The following is a 17,865-nucleotide window of genomic DNA, read 5'->3' on the forward strand; positions in this document are numbered from 1 at the left end:
TTTCTCTATCACTCTCTTTATTAATATTTCGTAATTAAGGTAATGTAACACCCATACTAGACGTATCTAGAAAGTCTAGCACATGCGTTATCTTTAGTACTGGATACATTAAAATTTACAACAATGAAACTTCAAATGAATGTTTATACAACAACATGCGTTCGTACAAGAGATTACATCTTAAACTTTCCTAATACATAATGTATACATCCTTGAAGATCAACATCATCCGGCATCGGGTACGAACCAACACTTGTCGCAGCATCCATTCGGCTACTAGCTTGCAAACCATCCTGATATCTGAAACAAATAAGGATTGGGATGAGACATAATGTCTCAGTGAGTTCCACCTAACCATAGGCTATAGGCAACCTCTGGGGGAAAAACCTATAGTCACCACGTGTCTACAATACAACCTGACGGTTGATTATACGTGTGTGGAGTCTTGCTTCCCTAGACGGTAGTGCATGCTAGACCCGTCATAGGCTTATCTTACTTGTTATAGGCTTCTCATCTTACACGTGTCATGGCGGTCAAGGGGAGACTAAAACCGCAATGACAAGATACGATTTACGCATCAATGCCTTCACTTGCTAAAGTCATGACACAACTCTAAACCGGACGATTAGGGAAATCCTAAGATCGTCGTCGGTGCAACTCTCTTTACTTGCTTACTTGAATAATTTATATCTAAGAATCTATCTTATCTTGCCACAAAAGTGACTCTTTCAAGCTTGCTATCTCTTGACTATCTTCTTCTATATTCTTTCTAGTTCTTGACAGTCTATGCCAAGGCTCTATGATATCATACATAAATGAATGATGAATATGCATAGTCAGCTTCATTGATTATGTTAGCGTGTAACAAACAATCATTAACTTGGTTCTTTTTACGGATTAGCCCCGAGTGGAGTAACCCCGGAAGATAATCCCGTACTACCGGTGAAATGCTTAGCAAGAGCGCACCGGACTCCCTTAGTGAACGTGCGGGTCCCTTACGGCTTACCCCGTTCCCCTTGAAGAACCTTTTGTACCCAACCTTGGATGGAATACAAAAGACACGACACCTTAACTTAGTGAAATGCGGCTCCCTTGCGGCTTAACCATTCCCCTTGGGGAACCCCTTGAATCCAATTTGGATAACAAGAGACATAACACTCTTTCTTTCTTAAAAGTCTTAGTCTTATGCATGTATGAAAATCTATACATACTATCTCTTATACCTCGGATCCTTAAACGATCCCACTAGAGGTAAACTTATATACTTGCTTTACTTAACATGTGAATGGATATGAAATCGATTCACGTCTTGCCATACTCGTATGGCACTTGCTTCTATGCGAAGATAATACCCACACTACCTCGCGTCTTATCAAGCATATTACTAATGCATAGCATTCTATTCTTTCTAACTATACTAGTTCTCGGTAACTATACCGAGGCTCTAGTTCTTCCCTTTCTTAATGGTTGACTTGCTACCCGCTCTTATCTTACTATTCTTACATTGCCATGCTTTGCTAATTATGCCAAATACTTGCTCCTTCTCAAGAAATCTTTACTTAAAATTAGCCAATAGAATCTTGGTTGAGGGGTTCATTTCATAAAAGACTGCTCGGGTAACACCGGCTTATAGGACGTCAACCAGACCTGAGACGAGCAAACAATGTCGTAAGCACTGTCTTGCTCGCGAGGCGAGCAGCATTACTCGATGTGGCGAGTTGCATTGCTCGCGAGGCGAGCTAGGGGCGAGCAGTACCCCTGGTTCGGTTGTCTTGCTCGCCATGGCGAGCTCACTTGCTCGCGAGGCGGGCTATGACAGTCCAGCCCTTCATAAAAGGTGTTCTTGACCCAAAAACCTCAAAACCAATTATCTTTATGCATAGTATGATTCTAGAGGTCATAGGAAACTTGTAAAACATTTGAATTGCAAGCATTGGCAAGTATAGCATGCATAACATAAAAAGGGGTGCTTACACACTATATGCAAACCCCAAAAATTCATTTCTTATCTTACAAGTCAATAACATAAACTCAAGGTGGGAAAGCTATCTAAGGAACTCACCTAACATGATTCACACATGATTCCCAAGCTTCAAGCATCATCTTCACTTCACATGACCAAACCCTAGCTTTTTGCCCCTTTTTGCTTTCTTTGTTCAAACCAAACCAATCTTGTTGTTTTCTTGCAATCCATAGCATCTTGATCTTTGCTTGATCACCTTTACTCCAACCCAAAGCTTTCTAACCAAAACCCTAGTCTCAAAGGAATCTCTATGTGAGGAAATAGAGATATCAATCCAAAGCTTCTTGTTGTTCTTGAGAGAGGAGGAGAAGGAAACTATGATGTTTGATCCATGGGGGAGAAGATTTGATAACATGGTGTGGTAGGGAGAGAAGAGAGGGAACCGATGGAGAAGAGGGAAGGAAGAGAAAAGCCTTGCCAACATCTTAGGAGAGAGAATGGAGAAGAGGAAATGAGATATTTTTAGTCCTCCACCAAATAAATATCGTCCTCTCGTGCAATTACCAAACTGCCCTTGACTTAAGCGTGTTATATACGCCTCTGATACTTAACCCGTAATAAGCTGATATTACGTAATGAATATTCTCCATTAAACTTTCTTCCAAAATAAGTTCTCCGGGACGATCGACTGATACAGTTCTGATATTGACATGCGGGATGTTACAGGTAATATCATAATATCCACTTTTGTAGACCCTATTTTACCTTCATTGAAATTTTAGTCATTCCATTTATAAAGTCTCCCTATTATACATTTCTTGAGTTTTTTAAATCTGCAATCAGTTTTGGTGAGGTGTCATCCTCATTAATGACATGACCGTGACATGGTAAAACTGGCTTGGATAAAAAATAATTCATGTCATTATTTTTTCAATTAAATTATTTAAATATTAAAGTATTTTAAATTATTTAAATTAAGTGGTAATATTTTGCTCTTCTAACTTTCATGGACAATGTTTATATCCTGTTTAAGAGTTGTATATATAATGATTTTATACTAGATATAAAACTTATTAATGTTTTAGATATACAAAAAAAATTTTAGATATACAAATTTTGAATTTAAATTTATTAATCCATTTGATGTCATTGATTATTTTTTTGTTAACTACTTAGTTTCTAGAGGGAGGGGTTTAGTGATGAACAAAAGTTATTCATGTGCATTTTTTTTTGTTTTGTTTTTCACATAGTTCTTAATTAAATTTGTGTTTGAACATACATTGACTTGTAGCCACCGCAAGTTTGTACCCATTTTACTCTAGAAATGGAGAAGCTACAAACTATAACTTCTATAAAAATGTTTTTTTAGACGAAATTTGTTAGAAGCTATAGTTTGTAGCTTGAATGTCTTCTAAAAAAAACGGTACACTTTGTTCATTAGACATGTGGAGCTCATTTTTTGTGGATGAACTTATTGTAATGTTTTAAACAATTATGTAATCAAAACTACGTGGTGAAATTTTTTATAGGAATTAAAACATGTCACTTTTTTTATGAGGACTAAAAACGAAATTGAATATATTTATAGAGACCAAAAACTTATTTAACCATTCACTTTTCTAAAGATTTGGTACTCCTATTTTAGAATTCAGCTTTTTGGTCCTCCTATCTCAATTTTTTCTAACTTTTGATCTCTCATCCCATTTTAAGATCAACTTTGACGATGAGTCTAAGTCACTTATGACATGACAAGGCACGTGTGGACATATCAAATTTAGTGACTTCTTCATATGTGTTTTGCCATGTCATTAATGACTTGCACACATCATCAACGTTGACCTTAAAATATTATGGGGATCAAGAGTTATAAAAATTTGAAATAGGAGGAGCAAAAGCTGAATTTTAAAATAGAGGTACTAAAACTTTAGAAAAATGAAAAAATGTTTACCAAAAAGGCATTTAAGCCAAAGTAAAAAAAAAAAAAAAAAAAAGGAAGAAATTGGGGGACTAAGCTAAAACCCAATGAAACAAACAAACAACCATAAAAGTTTCAAGCATCAACACTAAGTTACAACCTAAACTAGTTATGGAAACCAAAGCTACCAGCAAGCCTTCAAGGAACACTAAGCTAGAGAAAGAAACCAATGAAATCACAAACCAATGCACAAGACAGCCAACTGCCCAAGAATCTCCTCCATACTAAGAAATTGATGCCATTTCCTGTCCAATCTTGCTAAAACTGAGAACAGGAACAAAACTCATATGGCATTCTCTTTATTAACACCCTTTTTGGAATGAGTTTGTATATAATCACTATATGTCCACTGAATTACTGCAATCTATTATGCTTGTGATTCAATTTGACCTTTTTTTACCTATTGGAGACATAAAAGGTGAAATCTCTATCAGCTTCTCTATCACTCACTTGATAGTTATTTCATTCGTCTGCCATATTTTGCTCCTCAGAGGATAGGTCTCCTCAGAGGTATGTTTAATTCTATAATTGTGAGCATAATTTGTTATGATCTCTGATGCACCGATACTTGTGACCGAAGGCGTGTCTCAGGATCATAACCTATGTCATTTTCACAAAATTTTATCATTGTGGACGCGTCAGTGTCGTGTCCAGTGTCCGTGTATGTACGTCATAGGTTATGATTCTGTCATCAAAAGCCATAGAAGCTGCGAAATGGTTGGTATTAATATCACTTGAAACAACCTTAGCCACTTCATCAGCTGACTTTCCTGCTAAAGAATGCACCGGTTCAGTCCCTGCTGTAATAAACAATGTTATCTCCAGAGAGATTTTTCAATATTTTTTGCTTGATCTATATCCTTAGGATGACACTTTTCAACTGCAGGTCCATTACTTTTCTCTAACATGATTGCACTGTCTTCAAAGACAACAGGGCTGATAGTTAAAGCAACATTCCCACCTTTTTCAACCTTATCAGCATTACTTAAAATGCAGCAATTAAAATTGATTTAAATATACAAAAAGAAAAGGGTGGCGGTGGGTAACAGTGATTAAAGTAAACAAATGCAATAAACCGTTTTCTTATTATTGATAATTCAAGATCCAAAGACCATTTTTTTACACAAAGTTAAAACAAAGGCCTAAACCCTAAAAGAAACTTATGTCAATTTAAATCACATATTTTCCTTAATGATGACATTTGGGTTCAAATGCAAACGGTCCAACAGGGTAGAGTTTTAAAGAAACCCCCTTAGACACCGATCGTTTCACTTGCTTAAGAAGAGCCCCAGTAAGACCACCATGAAGATTTGAGGGTTTTAGTACTTTTGGTGCACTATCTAAAACAACGTTGCAACGAGGAGTTGAAAAGCCTGCAATGTTCTTTGGACCTCCAATATAGAAGTAACCTTTCTTATCAGTCTTGGCTTTAAGGACCAATTTGTGTTTGGCATTGTCGCATTGGAGCTTCACAACGGCACCTTCAATTTTCAAAACAACATAGCAATGTCATTGTCTTTTAGCAACAAATAACACATAACATTGGAGAAGGTTTTGGTCAAAACTCTTATGAAATAATACATAATAATATCGACATACACAAATAAAAAAGGTAGAAAATAAAATTAATAAAAAAAATGTGTTTTTGAAATAATTAAATAATGTGCTATTTTGGTAGGCAGAATTAATAACGTGTAATATGTTTGTGGGACTATTGAAGTTCTTCTACAACCTTGTCATGTCAATGAAAAAAAAACACAAGAATGTATATACGGACACAGATCATTGGTTGTAATAATATTTTTAGATCTATCAACATTGTAAATAAAATATTAGGCTAAATGGTGTGAAAAAAAAATACACTCAATTTGACATTATATATATATATATATATATATATATATATATATATTGATTCTTCATGCAAAATTGTAGGCAATGCTTGGTGTGACAAAAGATAGTAGAAAAAAAATAAAAAAAAATACTTTGTAAATTAAAAAGACAAATAAAATAAAATGAAGTTTAAACGTATAAAGTTGAGAAACAAACCAAAAAGAGGTGTAGCTCCCTCTAGGCTGTCAACACCGGTATGGTTGCAAGATTTGACATAAACAACACCTTCAACAGCCATCAAGCTTCTTGAATCAAGAGGTGTGTGAGAAGGGGCATGAGCCGGAGGGTGGTGATGGTGGTGAGTTGGGGGCTTAATGGGGGCATGAGCAGGAGAGTGGTGATGATAATGGGTGGGTGGTTTTTTAGGGTGACGAGGATGTAAAGGATTGTGAACATGGGAAGGGGCAGGGGATGGTGAGTGATGTTGGAGGTGGTGATGCGTTGGAGGTTTGGCAGGGTGAGGAGGATGTAATGGAATGTGAACCGGAGGCATAATAGGCGCATGAGCAGGAGAGTGGTGATGATGATGATAATGATGATGATGATGGGTTGGGGGTTTTGCAGGGTGACGAGGATGTAAATGAGTGTGAACATGGGAAGGGGCAGGGGATGGTGAGTGATTTTGGTGGTGGTGATGAGTTGGAGGTTTGGCAGGGTGAGGAGAATCTAAAGGAGTATGAACTGGAGTCTTAATAGGGGCATGAGCAGGAGAGTGGCGATGATGATGGGTTGGAGGTTTTGCAGGATGAGGAGGATGTAAAGGAGTGTGAACATGGGAAGGAGCAGGGGATGGTGAGTGATGTTGGTGGTGGTGATGGGTCGGGGGTTTAGCAGGGTGAGGAGGATGTAAAGGAGTGTGAACATGAGAAGGTGCATGTGATGGTGAGTGGTTGTGGTGAGGTGGGCTAGCTAATGGTTTATGAACCGGTGACTTAGTTGGGGGATGAAGTGGAGTTGATGGTTTGTGATGAAAAGTTTCTAGCTCTTCAGCAAAAGCCATGAAAGAGGTTATTTGGAGAAAGAGAAAAACCAATACTAAAGTTTTGGCCATTTTTTGGTTTAAGAGAAGGTAACCTTGAAAGAGAGGGAGATGAGTGATGTTGGTGTGTTGAGAGAGTGTGAGAGTTGATCTATTTATAGGAGCTAATGCCCAGTCTCATTGCTGTTTTCTTTATGTGTGGTAAACATTGTTTCTTTATTTATGTATTTTAGTTAATGCAAATTCAATGAGCTTTATTTGAATTTAAGGGACAAATTAAATTGTTTCTTTATCCATGCTTGTTAGTGCAAGACATAAGGTAAAATTTGGGGAAGGGGTTCAAGGGAATACCGAAGTGTAGGAAACTTGTTTTTTAATGGAAGGGAGAATATACATATGGTATTGTATATATTTACACACTAATAAAATCGATACCGTTTTATAAAAATAAAATAAAATCGACGTTTTTTTGTCATAAAAAAAATAATGACAATCAAAATTCTGTTTATTGACCTGATAAAGGTGCTTATTTCTTGCAAATTCTGATGAACATCTTTGCAATTGTCAAAATTATTTCTTGCTATGTCTGTTGTCCATATTTTGTCCCTGTGATGCCTCCATTAAATACAATTAATTCTGAAGATTATGAAACTTGAATTATAATATTAAAAAGTTTGCAATCAGATTAATATTGCACTATGTCCTCGTGAGCTTAGCTCAGTTGGTAAGGACAATGCATAATATATTCAATGTCTTGGTTCAAACCCCGGCCACAAAAAAAAAAATTAATATGGCACTATGTTGATTGTTTACATATCAAATGTTTCTTTTTTTTCTTGACGAGTGCATAACACACAGGTTTAGTAAGGATTTTTTTTTTTGTGGTGGCCGGGGTTTGAATTCGGACCTTACATATATTATGCATTGTCCCTATCAATTGAGTAAAGCTTACGAGAACAAAAGAGTAAGAATTTGTTTGCTTTTCAAAAAGTATTTAGTTTTAAAATAGATGTTTATTTTAAATTCCTAACATGGACATTGAAGACTTTTTTTTTTTTGACAAACGGAAATTGAAGACTTGTGTTGTAAACAATTGCAATATAGAAAATATGAAAGACAAATTAGAAATAATCTATTTTTAAAAATAATTAAAATAAAGTTTGATACTTTTCAAATTTTTAGAAATGTTTTTTTTTTAAGGAGAATTTTTTTTTTTTTGACAAATTTTTTGAAGGAGAAATGTTAGTGCATGTTTTGAAAATTGTATAAAAATATTGATGATCAATCTTAGTTGAGAAATTAGTGGGCATTTAAGATGAGTTCTCTCCTCTCAACTTTATTATTTTTTCCTCTACGCAATAGCGGAAGATTCAATTCACGAGTCATGATCACTTACCACTTAAGAACCGTATGAAAAATCACTTACCACTTAAATCCATCTGATGGTGGTAATTACACTTTAGTTTAGAATGTCATATTAAGCATACATTTTATTTTAACATGATAGGTGAGATTCTCTCCATTTCCTAAATAAAATCGAAATGTCCATTACTATCGTTTTAAAGTAAATAAATGATATAAATGCACTCATTTATATAATTTGAGACATTAATTGAACATTTTTAAGGGAGCAAATGAAGAAGGAAAAAAAAAACAAAGAGGATCTTAACTCGTGTTAAGCACATGTTATAATGTTTATTATTTCACAAATTGAATTTGTGGCATGGCTTGAAGATGTTTAGTGATTATTGCAAATAAAATATGCAATTAATTACAGTTAAAGATGACCTGATTATGATACAATTTTTTTTTCCTTCTTACGAATTTAGCGCCGAAACTCACATTAAGTGTCGAGAAGTGGAGAATCTTAAATTCAACTTTGCACTAGTGCATATCAAATATCCTTGCAGCTACCATCACAGCCGTGCTTGTGGATATTTTTTATTTTTTTTTGGATCAAGTAACCCATTGACTTGAAATTCACATCTTAAGGTGAATAAATGGAGAATATGATGTTCGAACTTCATCTCTTACATATATAATACAATGTTCTTACGAAATGTGTTAAACTTACGAGGACAAAAATTCATTTCTCTATCACTCTCTTTATTAATATTTCGTAATTAAGGTAATATTATAATATCCACTTTTGTAGACCCTATTTTACCTTCAATGAAATTTTAGTCATTCCATTTCTAAATTAGCTTTTTGGTCTCCCTATTATACATTTCTTGAGTTTTTTTAATCCGCAATCAGTTTTGGTGAGGTGTCATCCTCATTAATGACATGACCGTGACATGGTAAAACTGGCTTGGATAAAAAATAATCCATGTCATTATTTTTCAATTAAATCATTTAAATATTAAAGTATTTTTTATTATTTAAATTAAGTGGTAATATTTTGCTCTTCTAACTTTCACGGAGAATGTTTACATCCTGTTTAAGAGTTGTATAATGATTTTATACTAGATATAAAACTTATTAATATTTTAGATATACAAATTTTGAATTTAAATTTATTAATCCATTTGATGTTATAGATTTTTTTTGTTAAAGTTTCTAGAGGGAGGGGTTTAGTGATGAACAAAACTTATTTATGTGCATTTTTTTTTGGTGTTTTTCATATGGTTCTTAATTAAATATGTGTTTGAGTATACGTTGACTTGTCGCCACCGCAAGTTGGTACCCATTTTTCTCTAGAAATGGAGAAGCTACAAACTATAACTTCCAATAAAATGTTTTTTTAGACGAAATTTGTTAGAATCTATAGTTTGTAGCTTGAATGTCTTCTAAAAAAAACGGTGCACTTTGTTCATTAGACATGTGAAGCTCATTTTTTGTGGAGGAACTTATTATAATGTTTTAAACAAGTATTAAAAAAAAAAAAAACAAAACTACGTGGTGAAAATTTTTATAGGGATTAAAACATGTCACTTTTTTTATGAGGACTAAAAACGAAATTGAATATATTTATAGAGACCAAAAACTTATTTAACCATTCACTTTTCTAAAGATTTGGTGCCCCTATTTTAGAATTCAGCTTTTTATTCCTCCTATTTCAATTTTTTCTAACTTTTGATCACTCATCACATTTTAAGGTCAACTTTGACGATGTGTCTAAGTCACTGATGACATGACTAGGCACATGTGGACATATTAAATTTAGGGACTTCTTCATATGTGTTTTGCCATCTCATTAATGACTTGTACACATCATCAAAGTTGACCTTAAAATATTACGGGGATCAAAAGTTATAAAAATTTGAAATAGGAGGAGCAAAAATTGAATTTTAAAATAGAGGTACTAAAACTTTAGAAAAATGAAAAAATATTTACCAAAAAGGCATTTAAGCCAAAGTAAAACAAAAAAAAAAAATAAAAAAGGAAGAAATTGGGGGACTAAGCCATACCCAATGAAACAAACAAACAAACAAACAACCATAAAAGTTTCAAGGATCAACACTAAGTTACAACCTAAACTAGTTATGGAAACCAAAGCTACCAGCAAGCCTTCAAGGAACACTAAGCTAAAGAAAGCAACCAATGAAATCACAAACCAATGCACAAGACAGCCACCTGCCCAAGAATCTCCTCCATACTAAGAAATTTTCTTGACCAACAGGGGAGAAATTGATGCCATTTCCTGTCCAATCTTGCTAAAACTGAGAACAGGAACAAAACTCATATGACATTCTCTTTATTAACACCCTTTTTGGAATGAGTTTGTATATAATCACTATATGTTCACTGGATTACTGCAATCTATTATGCTTGTGATTCAATTTGACCTTTTTTTGCCTATTGGAGATATAAAAGGTGAAATCTCTATCAGCTTCTCTATCACTCACTTGATAGTTATTTCATTCATCTGCCATATTTTGCTCCTCAGAGGATAGGTCTCCTCAGAGGTATGTTTAATTCTATAATTGTGAGCATAATTTGTTATGATCTCTGATGCACCGATACTTGTGATTGAAGGCGTGTCTCAGGATCATAACCTATGTCATTTTCACAAAATTTTATCACTGTGGACGCGTCAGTGTCGTGTCCAGTGTCCGTGTCTGTACTTCATAGGTTATGATTCTGTCATCAAAAGCTAGAGAAGCTGCAAAATGGTTGGTATTAATATCACTTGAAACAACCTTAGCCACTTCATCAGCTGACTTTCCTGCTAAATAATGCACCGGTTCAGTCCCTGCCGTAATAAACGATGTTATCTCCAGGGAGATTTTTCATTATTTTTTGCTTGATCTATATCCTTAGGATGACACTTTTCAACTGCAGGTCCATTACTTTTCTCCAACATGACAGCACTGTCTTCAAAGACAACAGGGCTGATTCACTGCTAATCAGTTTCTGATAATCAGTTCCTGATTCACAGAAATATAAATAACCTGATTCACTGCTACAGGAACTGGTATGCTAATTCTCTTAGCAGTCATAGAATTCTTAGCATGACCATGATTATACTCTTGTTGCCCATTTCCTGCTAAGTCTCATACGCTAACCTTTTTTACCCACTTGATTGCCAAAAATAGGCATAACCTTATCAGCATTGGTGGATTGAAAGTGCTTGCATCTTTCTTTTTGATCTATCATGCTTTCGCATCTTCTTACAAAGATGAATTGTGTGTCCAATTTACTTACCATTATTGTGTCCAATTTACAAAGATAACCATCACGTTCTACCAGAATATCCTTGTAAATTTTTTCAGAGAAATCAACATCAAGTATCCTAGCATAATGACCAATGTACTCTTCCACAGGGGAAATAAATGTGTACTCTATCAACTAACTGTTGTCTTCAAATTATTATTTTTTATCTGACATTTGTGGTGTTGTTTACTATTGGTTGTTGTGCTTTTCTACAATAACATCCTTGTAATCAAGACTTTTTCAATAGATGCAATTTCTTTGCTTATTATTTGAAAAAGTAAAATATTATATTTCATAAAATACATGAAACGAACCTGGTGGTGTTTGTAAATATTTATTTAAAAATATAAACATTTTAAAAGAATTAAAAAATGTTAATTAATAAACAATATGTTTATAATCTATTTCAATTTAATCTTACTTCTTCCATCACCTAGATATTATTTTTCTTTTTTTTTTCTTTTACCTTATTTATAGTTATGAAGGATACTTATGCTTTCTGATTGAGGTACAACTCAGAAGTAGAAAACCATTGACAGACAATATCTTAAATAAAACAACAATGAAACCAACTGGTAACCCAACTTTACCAAGAAGTAAATCATGTACTAGCAAAGTTGATGTAACCTACAACAACAATATCCATTTAAACCCTAAAAAGTGGTGAAACTAAATAAGAAGAAACTACATTTGCTAGTATCTACACAAGGTCATTGGTATACCAGGCAAAGAAAAAAAGGGATCATTCATATAGCATCAGAGTCATGATTTCCACCTTAAGGTGTTAGCTACTCTTCCTCCTCATCATAATCTTCCTCATCCTCATCTAGCCTATTACCAAGGTTTGCTGCAAGCTGCAGCGTGTCAATCGCCATCTTGTCGACATCAGAAAGGGACCAACCTGGAATTTCTTCATGTTGCATATCTGTTGTTGCAGCAGGTTCAGGCAATGGGGCCTGAGTAGGTATATCCGTGCTTGTATTGTTTTTGTCCTCGTTTTCATGTAAGTTGGCATTCAGGTCAATGTTTCGGAGAGATTGAGTACTTCCTTCGTGAGCTGCAATATTTTCCTTTGATAACTCCCTTGGTTCTGAACCATTATCTATTGCCATACTTGGATTGGGGACGTCTTTGCTAGTTTGCTGAATAGAAGTGCAAGGTTCAGATTCAACCTGCTGATGTAAGGTTTCTCTTTCTGCAGTTCGAGCCCCTCGACCGCGGCCTCTTCCTCTACCCCTTCCTCTTCCCCTACCAGTACCGCCAGTGTGGCCCAACTCAAGCTGTAATCAAACAAAATTAACCATCATCGATCATGACTAAAAACTGCAGCAGGTCTTAGTTTAGATTACCTTCTACTTTCTTAGAACTTTTTAACTGAGATAAACATTTGATTCCCAATTATAAGGTTATAGATGCTTATGAATAAAGAGGCTCTATGAAGTGACTTATTTGAACCTATCATTAAAAGGGAAATTACCATTTTACTCCGCTTAGCCTCTTCATCGCTGTCATTACAATCATCACCAGCAGCTTTCCTGGTAAACATTCTTAGCGGTTTTAATTGCTTATATGCATAGATAAATTAGACAAGATAAATAAAAAGATAAAAGCTACTGGACTTCGAACCTTCTCTTTGGAACGGCGCGATCATCAGCCCCAGCCTCAGAATGGCCATGTCCATGGCTATAGTCAGGAACCCTGCTGACAATGTCTCTCAAAAAGTCAAAGACGTTGTAGCTTTGTACACAATGTTTCCTGAAATTTGTGTCACCACTGGTTAGACTAGGCTCACAATACATAATACATTATATATATCTAAAATCTGCTTCGAATGGAGAGCTGTTTTGAGCAGCTTCTCATAAACATTATTTTGTATCGATGATTTTTTTTTTTAAAAGTGATTCTTATTACATAAACAAACACAAAATAGCTTCTCTAAATCATTGAATGCCAAAATCACTTATTTTATAATTCGTAACAAACAGGCCCGACAGTAAATTTTCCGAAAACTCTATTCGGAGATATAAAACTAAAACCCAAATGCTTTACATTTAGGGTGATCAGTTCATACTTAGCATGGATCTGACCGTCTTTGACCGAGAGATGAGAATCGGAAATTTTAGTAACCTCAATTCTTAATCATTAAATCAAACACCAGCACAAGTAAAATCGGTCTATGCATGGACAGAAACAATTCACAGCGGAAGGTTTCCTCAAGAAAAATATAGAAAATAAAGTGTTCCACAACTTACAAATGCAATGCATTCATGGTCTTTGCTCCTCTCTGTAGAGTTATTTCATAAGTTCGGTCACAAAGATCTTGCAAAAATAATTCCAGAGCTTTTGCTGTAAGAAAATCAAGACCGAGGTCAACAACATGAGAGAAAAGACGCATCAAATGCCCAAAATTTAACTAAGAAATAACTAAAAGCAACTCACAAACTAAAACAGGAACTGCCAGTGCTATCTTTCCAACATCCTCATCTGCTTGCATTATCTTCTTTATCCGAGCCTGCAAATTAATGTTTTCATGAGATAAAGCATTCTCTTAATAGATTGCTTTGCTTAAATAGATTATTTGTAAAGGTTCTAAATTATATTCTCAAATTCCCCACTGAGTGTTGTCAATCGCGGATTGTAGGAAATAACGGAATGTTTAAATTCTGTTATGCTAAAGCTGCTGTTTGACAATACTTTGTACTAGATCGGAACGATTGTGATTTGTTCCAATTCCGCTACACTATAGTGCTATAGAGCTGTTATAGCCACTGTTTGACAACACTTCCACTCCTATTGGCTAAGCAGAACAGTGTGATTCAACAAGGTTAAGCTACTCAATATATCAAAAGGAGCAAGATACAAAAACTATTCCACAAAACATGGTCAGCAATTTTGCTACAGCATTAAATCTAAGCATAGAACACTTTAACAAAGAGGAAAGAATGAAGGACACAATCAGTTGCAGTGTTAACCAAAACCCGAACTCCAGGTGTAATCATAAATGTATCCAATAGGTTTGGTCAATGCAATCTTTTCATATATGGATAACTGTAGGAGGAGATCTATACAATTGTATAAGTTACACATACGATGCTAGAGAATGAGCAATTTATCTATATATATGACAGCAGCAGCTGGAAAAAAGTTGACATAACCTACACTTATAAAAGACTTCAGTCTTGACAATGACATTCTTCTATAATCATCTTCATTCGGTTTAACCAATCCATCTCTCTGATTACATTATTTAACATCACAGTTTGCACAATGTGCATATGTGTTGCAAGCTTCACTTCAAGTAATTGGGATAATATGGAAAACGGGCAAGGACTATCATTTATTACCTATAACCTTGTGATAAAAAATAATGTTCTGGCACATCTGTACAAGCATACTTTGTATGATTAAGCATCTTCTTTGCAGCAAAAGCGACAAATGAACAATTATCTGCATTTTTGCACTGCAGTTTGCATCAGAATTTGAGGCAAAAAACACAAAAGACAAATTTTATCTTTTGCATTTAGATTTCACAAAACTAAAGGGGTAATGCAAACATAAGCCTATATCTCTCTAACCGTAACCATCACAAAAGGATCATCGAATTCACAAACGGAAAATTTGTGCACTTCAAATTTCCAGAGCATTAGGATAATTCAAATGGAAGGCCAAAGAGGTATGTTAACCCAATAAAACATACCCATCGTAAAGCTCAACAACAGCCCCAATGAATGCATTCCTCACTTATTTTGATACTAACAGCAATTATAGACCCCACCCAAACCAACCAAGCACCAAAAAGGCTTAAACAAGTATTGTCAAATAGCGGCGATAGAGGCACTATAACGCTATATCATAGAGGATTTTGATGAATCCGCTATAAAAACCGTGACGCTGTCCTAATTTTTCTAATAGGACAATAGCTGCCTCTATTCCAGTTTTGCTAGCAGATGTAGCGAAATAATGGGTTATTGATAGCACTGGCTAAAACTCGCATGAGACATAACTATTAACCTATATATTTCAAATTATAATCAAACACGAGCATATAAATCCTATGAACTTTACTAAATTCAAGTCAAACCCAACATACCACTCTACCCAATTCACACCCCGATAACCCAGAAACCCTCAATTATCATCAAACCCAAATAAGCAAAGCTCAATTGACATGTGCGGGTATCCGACACGACATTGACACATGCAATTACATTCAATTATGTATGTTCTCAAATTATTATCGGTGTCAATGTGACTGTTGTGACCGGTATTGCTCTCTGAGTTTTTAGCAGGCAAATAAGTCCTGTGAATCATACTAAATTCCAATCACACCACCCCACAACTAGTAACCCTCAATTATCATCAAACCTAAGTAACCAAAGCTCAATTGGCACATGTCAGTTTTCCACACCAACACCACATTGACACATGTCATTATATTTTCTCAAATTATCATGAGTGTCGATGTATTAGTGTCGTGACCGGTGTCGGTGTCTATGTGAGCTATTAGCAGACATCAAAATCCTATGAATCATACAAAAATTCCAGTCATGCCCATCATGCCACTCTACCCAATTCACACCCCCACAACCTAGAAACCCTATTATCATCAAACCCAAATAAATAAACAAAGTTCAATTGACACATGCCAATATCCAACACGACACTGACACATGTAATTGCATTTAATTATGTATCTACGCAAATTATTATCGGTGTCGATGTGTCACTGTTGTGACCGGTGTCGGTGTCTACGTGAGCTATTAGCATACAAATAAATCTTATGAATCATACTAAAATTCCAGTCACACCCATCATACCATTCCACCCAATTCACACCCCCGCAACCCAGAAACCCTAAATTATCAATTTATCATCAAACCCAAATTAAAAAAAGCTCAATTATATAAAAATCAATAAAAACAAAAAAAAAATATCCAGATGCAAAAACACAACGGCACTATAAAAAAATACAAACTTTAAAGCTAAAAAACAGAAAAAACTTACAGCAGGGAAACGGGTATCAAGCTTCTTCTTCATGGCATCAAAATGGGAAATTGAAGAGGAAGAAGGTAACAATTTTGAAGGGAAATTTGAAAGCAAAGGAAGGGGTGAATGGTGTGATGTAAGATCCGAAGGTAGTGTGGGACAGAAACCTACGAAGTGTCGATTTGCCGGAATATGCGTTCGTACGAGTTTGACGAAGAAATTTTTTTAGTTAAAGAATAAATAAATATTGTTTTTTTTTTTTTTGAAGGAAATAAATAAATATTGTTAAATTGTGATGATGACGATGATGATGGGGATATTTTAAAGTTTGCAAGAATGTGAGGGAATGCGTGGGAGACCAATGGATCTGTAACACGTGGCTAGTATGTTTTAATGAAATTCCATATACAGTTAAAACTCTATAAATTAATAATGTCAGGACAGGAGAAATTTATTAATTTATAAAGTTATTAATTTATCGATAAATTAATAATTATTAATTTAAAGAGTTTTTAAGTAATTATACTGTACATACCAAACAAAAAGGTAAATTAGTCTATGCCTCTTAGAATTACGTTGCAGCGAACCTTGGGACTCAACGTAAATTAGTAACTACTGTGTTCATATGCATTGGAAATCAATAATGACTTTTGAAGTACAGTAAATGTAATCAAGAGGAACAAATGTGTTCAATGTATTCTTAATATATTTTTTTTCAGTTTCTATGAATTATTAATTTATGATTTTCTTGGGATCGAAAATTACAAAGGGATCTCCCGAAAAATTATTATCTTATTATTTTATCGAGTTTTTCAATTTTTTACATTGGCCCAAGTCGGGACCGCACAAATTTATTATTTTAGAGAGTTTATTAATTTACCGAGTATTAAATTAAAGAGTTTCTACTGTATATGAATAAAATGGGTTTTTAGTTATTTTAAAATTGTTTTAAATTAAATTTTGAATAATAATATTTCTATAATAAAAAACGTGTTTCCTTAAAAAAAAGTAATAAAAAAAGTGTTGTATAATAATATTTTTCAAAAATAAAAAAATTAAGTTTTTTATTTAGTGTGGGTTTCATTAGAGGTAGTGGGATTCATGGGAGAAAGAAACCTTGAGTATTGCAAGGTAGTTCTCCTTTGTTTATATATAAAAAAACAAAGATAGTTTTGTTAATGGTGTGATTCACATGTTAGAGAAATCATGTGTATTGTTGAGGTAGTTATATTCTCTCAATAGTTGCCTAAGTGCGACTATGACAATGTTTTCAAGTTTGTAGTTTCAAAATTGATAGAATGAAGACTTCATTTGAGTCTCTAAAATATAGTTTTTACCTCTTATAAAAAATAAATTTAAACAATTTAATCTCTATCTAAATCATTGCGTGAATATTGATTTGTTTATGATGAT

General features: G+C 34.4%; 2 protein-coding genes and 1 long non-coding RNA gene across 5 annotated transcripts; all 3 read right to left on the reverse strand.

Moving 5' to 3' along the window:
- On the reverse strand, positions 1-2,458 carry LOC146935503 (uncharacterized). Its single transcript, XR_015033086.1, has 2 exons — positions 2,063-2,458; positions 1-300 (listed from the first exon to the last, which is right to left on the reverse strand). It is a non-coding gene; the product is annotated as an uncharacterized LOC146935503 (long non-coding RNA).
- Positions 2,459-4,990: 2,532 nt separating this feature from the next.
- LOC146935504 (uncharacterized) lies at positions 4,991-6,910 on the reverse strand. The gene is made up of 2 exons (XM_085757634.1): positions 5,988-6,910; positions 4,991-5,419 (listed from the first exon to the last, which is right to left on the reverse strand). The coding sequence occupies exons 1-2, from the start codon at positions 6,880-6,882 to the stop codon at positions 5,127-5,129; spliced, it is 1,188 nt and encodes a 395-aa protein (XP_085613760.1). The 5' UTR covers positions 6,883-6,910; the 3' UTR covers positions 4,991-5,126.
- A 5,078-nt stretch (positions 6,911-11,988) lies between these two features.
- On the reverse strand, positions 11,989-16,665 carry LOC146935505 (uncharacterized). Of its 3 annotated transcripts, none has more exons than XM_085750686.1 (7): positions 16,471-16,665; positions 14,811-14,913; positions 13,906-13,978; positions 13,719-13,812; positions 13,093-13,221; positions 12,944-13,001; positions 11,989-12,746 (listed from the first exon to the last, which is right to left on the reverse strand). In XM_085750686.1, exons 3-7 carry the CDS (start codon positions 13,958-13,960, stop codon positions 12,255-12,257), a joined length of 828 nt encoding a protein of 275 aa, XP_085606812.1. In that variant the 5' UTR covers positions 13,961-13,978; positions 14,811-14,913; positions 16,471-16,665; the 3' UTR covers positions 11,989-12,254. The 3 variants fall into 3 exon arrangements, with proteins under 3 accessions (XP_085606812.1, XP_085606811.1, XP_085606810.1); XM_085750685.1 differs by having other exon boundaries at positions 14,811-14,926; XM_085750684.1 differs by lacking the exon at positions 14,811-14,913.
- Positions 16,666-17,865: the final 1,200 nt, after the last annotated feature.

This window comes from Medicago sativa, chromosome 3 (genome assembly GCF_051527215.1).
Source record: "Medicago sativa cultivar Bolivia chromosome 3, Bolivia_mono, whole genome shotgun sequence".
Lineage (NCBI taxonomy): Eukaryota > Viridiplantae > Streptophyta > Magnoliopsida > Fabales > Fabaceae > Medicago > Medicago sativa.

What these genes read in the sequence shown, in the direction of transcription:
- LOC146935504 (XM_085757634.1), bottom strand. Translation starts at nt 6,882, where the DNA reads ATGGCCAAAACTTTAGTATTGGTTTTTCTCTTTCTCCAAATAACCTCT. An exon ending in GGGAGCTACACCTCTTTTTG is followed by an intron (nt 5,420 to 5,987) that starts GTTTGTTTCTCA and finishes TGAAAATTGAAG; the next exon opens with GTGCCGTTGTGAAGCTCCAA.
- LOC146935505 (XM_085750684.1), bottom strand. Translation starts at nt 16,503, where the DNA reads ATGAAGAAGAAGCTTGATACCCGTTTCCCTGCT. An exon ending in TTGATACCCGTTTCCCTGCT is followed by an intron (nt 13,979 to 16,470) that starts GTAAGTTTTTTC and finishes ATTAATTTGCAG; the next exon opens with GCTCGGATAAAGAAGATAAT. An exon ending in AGGCTAAGCGGAGTAAAATG is followed by an intron (nt 12,747 to 12,943) that starts GTAATTTCCCTT and finishes GTTTGATTACAG; the next exon opens with CTTGAGTTGGGCCACACTGG.